Here is a 10,274-nt window from a genome sequence, read left to right as displayed (position 1 = left end):
GGTCATTGGAGTCTATGCATGCATTCACTGGTCAGAGGCAGGAAACACACTGGGCAGACATACACAATCACACATACACCTAGGGGCAGTTTGGTGTTTCCAATTGGCCTGACTGGATGTCTTTGGACTGTGGGAGGAAACCCACATGAGGAAAACATGTGAACTCCACACAGAAAGGCCCAGCCAGGGACTCGAACCCAGGCTCTTCTCGTTGTGAGGTGACAGCACTACCCACTGCACCACTGTGCCACCCCTGAATCAGTTTATGTAACAGTAATAGGAAAAATGAAGAGAGGAGAAACGAACAAATGAGAGAAAAAGATACATAATAATTAAGGAGAAATGACTTGGTTAGAAAAAAAACAACCAGAAAGAGAGTTTTTGTAATATATTTAGCAGTTAGTTTATTAGCTATTAGATGTAGGTCACTTTTCTGCAAAATGGACCTCACTAAAATTTTGATCCCAGTCATGTCGCTGCCCCAAACCTTTTTGGAATAATGTCTTGAGGATTGACGAATCAAAAGTGGAAGGTTTTGGAAGTCAGAGGTCCGGTTACATCTGGTATGAAGCTAACACAGAACCCCAAAATAAGAACATCACACTAACAATCAAACATGGTGGTGGTAGTATGATGGGGTAGGGAGGCTTAGCTGTTTCAGGGTCTGGGCAACTTGCCATAAATAATAAAACCATGAATTATGCTCTCTATTATTAGAATGTCCAGCCATCATTTCATGATCTGAAGCTTCAGTGCGATTGTGTTATGCAGCAAGACAACAATCCAAAACACAAGAGCAAGTCCACCTCTGAATTAAACAGGTAGTTTATGCTGGAAAGCCCTCCAGTTTGGCTGAATTAGAGCAATTATGCTCAGAAGAGCGGGCCAAGATTCCTCTACACTAATGCGAAAGACAGCTATAGGAAGCATTTAGTGGCTGCTTAGTCTTTTACATAGATGTAGAGGAATTTGCATGATTACATGAGGATCTGAAACCATTTAGTATGACAAATATGCAGAGGAAATCAATGGCTAATACTTTCTCACAGCACTATAATAGTGTTTTTTAATGACTGTTACTACAATGATCCCTGACTTTGGTGTAAGCTGCAACATTTGCACTCAGAGCTCTTTTAGCTGAATTGTTCATAAGCAGGAGATAAAAGCTTGCATCTCCATTTGCAGCATAGACGTGTAGGTTGCTTGTAAAAATGATTAATCTTGCTCAAATTCTTTTAAAATAATTCAACAAAAGCCAAAATGTGCTGTGCCGAGCCCCGCTCTCCCCTAACTAACAAATAATTTATAGCAGTAGCTCAATATTAATCTTAAGATAAATAACTTAAGGCTATTAATAACTTATGAATTATATTACCACAATTACCACATTAATTCATTTAATATGAATTAATTTCCAAAGCTGAAGTTAGTTCTTGCTGGCACAGCACTAAAAAAGGAACAGCCAGGTTATATGACCACATCAGAGTGATTTAAGCCTAGCAAAACAAATGTGGAGAGAATTATGAGTAAGTGTGCAGCGCTTGCTTTTAATTTAACGGCCTTGAATCGCTCCATCAAAGCTCGCTGACTCCCTCCTGATGAGAGCCACCCTGCAGAGGAAACTCTGCACTCAGTACAGGGTGTAGATGTGCTGAGATCAGCTGGAGGGATGGTGGGAAAGTTACAATGAATATGTGTTCGTGAACAGGGGTGTGGTAGAGTGCCCTCTTTTGGCTGGGACGTTAGTGGTAGGAGCATCTAAAAAACATCTGTTAAATTTAGCTTGTTTTAAAATGATAATCCATGGCAACTTCATTCATCTTTTCCCTTCTGTTGTTTTACTTAATTTTAACTTACTTTAAAGGGCCCACATTATGGAAAACTTAACTTTCCTCATTTTTTGTAATTAAGAATTTGAATATGGCATGTAAAAAGTTTCAAAACATACCGTTCTCTTGTCTAGTATTGTCTGGTACACACACACACACACACACACACACACATATATATATATATATATATATATATTAAACAAAGCTGCAAATGCATACTTTTTCACAGAATTCACAGTTTTGGTGATGTCATGCAAACCAAAATATTTACATATATCCACCTAAACACCTACAGGAGTTTAGCCCTGCCCACTCACACTGAAGTAGAGTGTTTCAACCCATTGCTTTTTAAAAGAGACACAATACAGGGCAGCCAATCAGAACAGAGACTGTTTACATATATCAGCCTTAAAGTGCAGCAACAAAACAGTCTGTTTAATGGTAATGCATAAAAAAGAAGCTAGAAAAATGTGATATAAAAATAGATTTATGACTTTTTTGTACATTAAACCAAACCAATGTTATGAGTGGATATCAGGGGAAAAAATAAAGGTCTAGAATAATGTAGAATACAGGCCCTTCAACTTAGGCCTAAATGAACAGATGTCTGGGGCACGCTGAAGCTCACAATGTGCCGCTTTGCTACGGTTTCTGGGTTGAACAACATGTTTCATCGAAATGGTGCAAAACGGTTTACAACGGGCTCTGAGGTACACTTTCTCTGATTCGATGGGTGTGTCAGAGGTGTTACCTATTCAGCAGCGACATGTATATAAACCCCACCATGTTGAAAAAAGGTAGTGGAAGGTGAACACAACAATTGAAAATGTTCGAAGATGTATTTTAAAGTATTAAACATGTATTAAACTCATTTCATCAGGCTCCCAAATTCTTCAAAAAGGATGCCAAGAATGGCCTTCTTAGCTGCCGTAGTTGCAATCTAATACAACAGAGTGTTCAATGCACCACTGTTTCCGTTTAAATAAACGCTTTACTACGTTTTGTCGGGATTGAACGCAGTTCTGGTTAACCAGACGGAGGGGAAAGGCAACAACAGAAAAAGAGGGAATAGACATTGATCAAAATTAGCGTAAACCTATAAGCTTATGATGAAGGTTTGACTGATCAGGCGTCTTCAGAGGAGCTAATGAGCTAACGCTAACTGCTTTAGCTTTAGCTGTTGCTGAGGACTCATCCTCTTCTACATGAGGTCTTTTCTCTTCAGTGAACGATGTCCCAACATGTTAGTTTATCGGAGAGATATAGTTTTCACAGTCTCTAAACTTAAGTAACATCATTTAACATTAACATTAGTTAGCCTATAGCGGAAGAGCTGCTTCAGAGCCGACTGCACTCTAAGCCTTCTCAGTCACGTGCTTAACAAACTGTCCTTCACTCACATTCAAGCACTGTTCCTTAGTAGCAAAGTATAATATACATACTCACAAAACTGTTACGCCGTTTTACTGTCAGTCTAAAACGTGAAATCCATGTTTTTCTTGAATTGTTAGCTAGTTTTTTTTTCCATCTTCCTGTGATGGAATGTCACAAATACCTAAATAGTGATCTCAGTATTTGAACACCGGCACCACAAACAGTTAACCAAGTACCCACATACATCCATAGGGAGAATAACAAGAAACATTATAAATGAGGACATAATGGACATAACTTGGATACACTCAACATGGCATCTATTTATGAGAAAAGCACCACCCTTTGAAAAAAAGAGCCAGCTGGTTTGCTGGTAAAGCTGCTAGCGAGAAAAGCTCCCATTGTTGTGGAGATATGCGCAGAACAGTAGACAGAACAAGCTTAAAATATGTTTTCTGCATTATTTAAGCCAAACACTGTAAACTGTTTATGCCGTTTTGTCAGATTTCACCAGTTCACCATTTCAAATATGTTTCTGAAACTTTATTGTAGCTTTCAGAGATAAGAGTCTGGTCTTGTTTGACTGGAAATAACTGCCCGGGGGCGTTGGTCAAGATGGCTACTGAGTAAAGGAATTTGGACATATCTAGCAGGTGGAGTTGGCAATGACACTTATTGGGTGGAAAATGGGGTTTAAAAATGGCTTCATGGTGGCTTTTACTACTGTTTTTAGCTTTGCATTGTTATAGACTGCATTGTCAAAAACCACATAAGCCACCACCTGATGTGGTATGAAGCATGTGTGATGTTTTAGGCATGTAGCTTGCACAGTGCTAATTGGTGGAGCATAACTAATATCCTGTTTGTTATAGCCTCATAGCATTAGTGCAAAACTCGAGAAGCAAACCTCAGACATCAAACATGTCTTGATTTATCATGTACGTTTTGGGGTAAAGGGGCAAAATGTGTAAGATTGATTTTTCACTGAACTATTGCTTTAAAACTCAGGCTGGTTTGAGCGTAGCAATGAACATACCTCACAAAACAGAAATACAAACTAGAACATACATGCCTCTTAAAGCCCAGCTGGTCTGAGTGAAATCCTAGCCCCTGAGAGTTTGCAGTCCTGATCTTATGTAAGCCCATTTGCTGATTTTAGAATGCAATTATATTAAACTCACTTCATAATCAAACAACTCATCAGATCATTACTTCCAAAAATGAAAACAAGGAGCAGTAGGCTGGCCAATTTAGATATTTATTTATATTCAGACAAACAACAGATTTTCCAACATATGTGGACAGACACGCACACACCAGCTGTGAGTTCAGCTCATGCGTTATACACCTGGAAGGATATGAAATCATCCTGATGATTCAAGCCAGCTATGTGTGCAGATGATAATCACCTTCTGCTCTCATTAACTTCTGCTTCTACTGGAGATTCCAGCTTGAACTGAATACCCTCAAACATCTGTTTACTGCTGATGAAAAGGATGATATGTTTCCATCAGAAAGTAAGCGCTAATTAACATGAGGGTAATTCATGGCGGTTCAAGTTAATTTATAGTCCTGTGAAGTCAGGCAACATTTCGTAGTTGGTGGCATGCCCATGTTAGGAACTCTGGGTCTTAGCATTTTCTCTCTATGGGGAAAATAAATGGGATTTTCAAAAACCAGTTCTGTGGTAAACAAAAATGTTTCAAAGCCGATGCTTTGGCCCGTGTGCACACTTTCTCCGAAGGCCACTAGATCCTCTGAATTACGAGATTGTTAAAGAGTTGCAATACGAATGCTATACCCATGCTACCAGCAGGCTAACTCTGCTAGCACTGAAATGACATTGAATGAAATTAACTTTACTATTAAACACTAGTTTACCCAACTCAAACTGTAGGCCACTACTACTAAAGCAACTTAACTACCACATTTGACAAAGCCTGCTGGTTTGTGTGGGGTAATTTGGTAAGGTTGTGGGTCTTACAATGTCAGCTCAACGTTCAGCAGTGTTAGCCTGCATGTTGCAATATTCGTTCTTAATGACCTTGTAATTCAGAGGATCCATTGATATTCAAAGCAAACATGAACATAGGACAAAACATCCAGTTTGGAACATTTTTGTTTACCACAGGATGCAATGCGATTTTCAAGAACACTTTTCATTATATAGGCCAAAAAAGGCATATAACTGGAGTTGTTAATATGAGCATGATACTTTAAACTAGGGATGCACTGAAACTTTGACCACTGAAAAAGAAAAACAGGCCAAACATTTTAGCCGAAAAGATGAAATAGGTCCACAATTAAATCCAAATCGAACACTTAACAAATAATCTGAATGATAATAACAATGAGAAATAATGATTAAATCATTCAAACAATTTGAGCTGTTGATACAAAGTAAAACACAACCACAGTCCCCTGCAGCTGCGTTCTCTGTACCCGTTAATGTGTCCGTTAATTTACATGCTTTAGCAATAACTGATTTAAGTTCTTTAACAGAAATCACATAAATAACTCTCAATATGTTTTCGTAAAAGACCTTTCTGAAAGTTTTGTTACTGCAAGCACAAATGTGTGTTAGATCTGGATGAGGTTCGCACACTCGCGACTTGAATGCCTGCAGCGCCCCCTGCTGGAGAAACTTCACTCTGCTAAACAGGAATTCCAAAGCCATGTCCATGAGTTGCTCTGGAATTCAGCTTTAGATGCCTTTGGGAAACCATGAAGTATTATATTTCAATCATTTTACAACTTTTAACACTTAATTTTGTAGCATGTTCAAGAAATGTGTACATGCTAGTTTTAGGTTGTGCGTTCTTCAGCATGTATTCACTGGGTTCATTTGGCTAAGGACTCTTATTGTAGAGGGCAGGGCTTGGAGCCACTCCTGTGGGTGCATAAACAAAGACTGAGGAAGACGAGGGGTCATGAGCTGTGTAGCGAATGAGCTGTTAGAAAAAAGAAAACTCTGCTAATGTACGGCGTAGCTGTGGCCTACAACAGCTGGAAAACAAAGCCACATGACTTGTGCAAAAGCTGTGTCTCTTTTAAAAGTGGTGAACGCTACAAAATTATTTACCAAGCTGTTTAAAATTAGCCTTCTCTTCCCCAACATACCAGTGCTTTCTTTTGCTTTTCATTTTTGGCCATGTGTGTCCTGAATTTCATTTTTTTTCAGTCAAGAATTTTCATTTCAGTGCATCACTACTGAACACAAAATGACAGCACGACTTGAAAGGTCTGTTTTAGCAACATTATTTTCTTAAATTTATATACTGCTTTAAAAATCTGTATTTTATATTGTGAAAATCCTTTCCAGTGTAACCAACACTCTCTTCAACATACAGAGTTGTTCTTGGCATAAGCGCTTGTAAAAACACTGTGTTGTGGTACGATTATAGGATTCACTCAGTGTTTCAGCATACAGGCCGAACGGTGTGCAAAGTACTACAGCAACACATCAACTGAGGTACTCATCACACTGCAGAAAACAGCCTCTTGTCAAGTCAAATTATCTCAATACTACTTGATCTATGTAATATTTCTTATTTTGAGATGGTTATGTAAGATTATCTAACTTGTTTCTTTACATTTTAAGTCATTTTATGTAAGAAAAATTATCTCACTATACTGGCAGGTAAGTTTGCTGGATTTCTTAATACAAGCAAAATTATCTGCCAATATGTGATATAACTTCACTTAATAAAATCACTTAAAATAAGTAAAAATGTTCGGAAATAAGTTAAATAATCTTGCAATAAGCTTTCAATAATCTCAAATGGAGAAATATTAGATTTAAGATCATTTTACTTGACAAGATTCCATTTTTTGCAGTGCAGATGTGAGGAGGGTTTGAAGACATATAAAAAATTGGCACATCTCCTGAAAAAACTGGGAAGAATAAAGGAAGAACTTTGAAGGTCATCCAGGTCACTGAATCATCAAGACAACTGAACATGGAGTAGGTCCACAAGTCCAGCCACCTAAACTTACTACTAACTAGAGACTGGAAGAACTTCTCCCTCTCTCCATCTCTCTCTCTCCCTCTCTCTCTCTCAGTGGAAGTATCTGGGAATGACTCCAGCTCTTGCTCACATATCCATGACCCGACAACTTGCCGTAACATTCCTACATATGTGAAAGACGTTTCTTTATCTTTCTCTCTCTCTCATACTCTCTCATCTGTCGTGCTCATACACTGAAAATAAGTAAAGCACTGAACTGACTTCATCCAAATGTGTGCATTATTTTCACATTCTTAAAAAATCATCTCAATTATTACCAAAAGTAATCTTGAAGACAAAACTGTGTTGACATCTTTATTGATGTGGAAATGATGTACACACTTGTAAACTCAATGCATCACTTTTTCAGTGCAGGACTTCCAGATGAACATTCATAAGAACTCAGTGGGATAAATACTGTATCAAAAGTATAGAAATCAATAAGTGCAGTTTGCATGAAGTCATTGGTGGATTTTAACGACACAAGTTGTAATGACATCCCTCCAACTTTGCCCCCTTCTCTACCCTGACTCATCCATCCACAGGCCATCAAAAACCTGACCACACGCAGTTTGGAAACAAAAAACAGACTGGACATTTCCTTTAAAGAGTAACGGTCATGGTTCCTGGTAATGGGGCTCCATGATAATACAACACGTAAATTCAACAGACTGCCATGCTGTATAAAGTATCGCTTGTTTTTTTTTCTGTCCTACAAAGTTGCGTGTGGTCGAAGTGGGGCAGCGGAAGCCTCTCACCAGCACTTGCCCAGGGGAACGAGGGAGGATTTCATTCGCCTGCTGGGACTGAAGATGTCCCTCGCTTCCGTCTCCAACCTAACACCAGGCACCTTAAAAATTGATACAGCTGGGAGAGAGAGGGAGAGAGAGAAGTCATGACAGAAGAAGACATGAAGAAACAAAGCCAGGCACACACACTGATTTCACAAGATGATGTGGACGCTAAGTGAGATTTCCTTTTCTTTGATCTCTGCGACAGGATAGGATAACCCTGAACGCTGAAGCTCTTGCGTAACTCTCTGAACAGAATAGTTCAGAAAGAAGTCATGATTTGCACGATTTCTTCCCTCACTTCAAAATGTAGTCAATCAGCCAAGTCATGTGGCGTCCAGAGTTTGCAGTAGAGCTACGAGGCTAATGTAGCTAACCAGCAATGGAAGCTACACTCAACTAATTATCACTGTGCACGATTCAGTTATTAAGATCAACATTAGGAGGGGTGTAGAATGGGCACTAAGGGGTGCTAATAACTTGCTAAACAAAGTTTTCCCAAACCAAAGCAGATCTTGAACTCTTTCAAGGCAACGTGGATCTCTTAAACGCTAACTCACTTACTTTTAGCAGTTAATGGTTAAAGTCATGGCCCTACTCTCTTAAAAAGATGGTTCTTTAAGAGTTTTTAGTAAAAAAAATGATCCTATATAGAACCATGAACTCTCAAAGAACCATTTGCATGATTAAGGATTCTTTGCATGAAATGGTTCTTCGGATTGATGAAGAATGTGTTATATATGGTTCAATATAGCACCTTTTTGAAAAGGGTTCTGCATAGCACCAAAAGGGGTTCTTCTATTGCTACAAGCTTGACATCATAACAACAGAAGAACCCTTTTGGGTGCTATACGGAAACCTTTCCAAAAAGGTTCTATAGAACCATTTATAGCACATTCTGCATCGATCTTCATCTAAAAATCTATATAAAACTATTTTCTTTACTAAAGAACCTTTGAAGAGCCATGTTTTTTACGAGTGTACAGGCTGGGGTTCAGATCGGGGTTCAGTTCCCCTCACTGGCAGAAGTACCAACAGAGACCCTTGAGGCCCTGCCACTCAAAAAGCTGGCATAGGCCAGTTTACAATAATTGATATGGATATGTTGCCTGATGCCTGAGACTTTGAGTCAAGGTTTTGGCCTAAAGCGTATTTATTATAATCTACTTATGGTGGAGATGTACATGCAAAGTGTTATAAGGGGAAACAGGCCAGAAAGAGTTTTCAGGTTTACTGGATATTTTTAAAATTGAATAAAATGGCTTTATTTGTGTTGTACACACCATGACCCCTGGTTCCTATCACCACCACTGTAAAGAGATGTGAGTCAGTAAGTTTCTCTACATTCTATTTCTCTTTAAAGGACTTTCAATGACTTTGTTTACATCACTATAATTGAGATTTTCAGATAAAATGTTGGTACTCACTATAATCTGAAATAGAATTGCTGTCTGAAATACTGAATACAGATTAATCAGTATTTAGATATGGTATTCATACAGTGCTAACTGGTAGAGGATTAGCTTCCATTACTTGTTAGGTACTTCAGTCTTGTAACTTCAGTCCAAAACCAAAGCAAACTTTAGTACGTTTTTTCTGACCGATTACATTTTGGTTGTTTGCTGATCTGTTCCTTTAAGGCAGGCTGTGCTATAGGGAAGACTCACTGTTAGAGCTTGAAATAACTGTCTGAACCCGACAGGACTACTCATTTCAGGATCGAATGTCGTTTCTCAAATATGTGCCAGGGATGGGTTACAAATTTCACGTTTGGGTTCTCACAGCCTGCCTCCCACTTTTAACAACAAAAAAAAATTACCCTGCATTTGGCCCTGCATTAGTTTTAATCCTTATTTTATCTTTTACTACTTTCACTACCTTAAATTGTTTTTTTTTTAATCTGGCACGCTGCACTCTCAAAGGTCCAAAGGCCTACACTCGTGAGAAAATAGGAGATAAACAGAGAATAAGCTAATAGGTAGGACATTAGCTTCCATTACTTGTTAGCTACTTCAATTATGTAACTTAAGGGCAAAACTAATGAAGCAAACCTAGACACCAATTATGTTTTTTCTTACCGATTACATTTTGGAGTAAGGGGTAAATTGTGTAAATGTAGTTGTTTGCTGATTAATTACTGGTCTGAGATCTGATGATGGCTATTACTGTCATAACACGGTCAAGTTTTCTTCCGCACTTTGGGAGACGATGGACTGGTTTGGGACAGAACTTTGTTATACTTGGATCAGTTTTAAACTCAAAACATGAAA

At 38.5% G+C, this 10,274-nt stretch overlaps 1 protein-coding gene across 2 annotated transcripts in view; it reads right to left on the bottom strand.

Moving 5' to 3' along the window:
* Positions 1 to 4,448: 4,448 nt before the first annotated feature.
* Positions 4,449 to 10,274, bottom strand: part of cdk15 (cyclin-dependent kinase 15) — a 37,558-nt gene continuing 31,732 nt past the window's right edge. For both annotated transcript variants that reach the window (XM_036569977.1, XM_036569976.1), the window contains one exon: positions 4,449 to 8,080. In XM_036569977.1, the coding sequence (XP_036425870.1) occupies positions 7,968 to 8,080 (113 nt within the window). In that variant the 3' untranslated portion in view covers positions 4,449 to 7,967. The remainder of the gene's footprint in view (positions 8,081 to 10,274) is intronic.

The sequence above is a fragment of the Colossoma macropomum genome, unplaced genomic scaffold, assembly GCF_904425465.1.
Source record: "Colossoma macropomum unplaced genomic scaffold, Colossoma_macropomum, whole genome shotgun sequence".
Classification (NCBI taxonomy): Eukaryota; Metazoa; Chordata; class Actinopteri; order Characiformes; family Serrasalmidae; genus Colossoma; species Colossoma macropomum.
The sequence above is the reverse complement of the archived record's forward strand: the minus strand, read 5'-3'. Positions and strand labels throughout refer to the sequence as shown.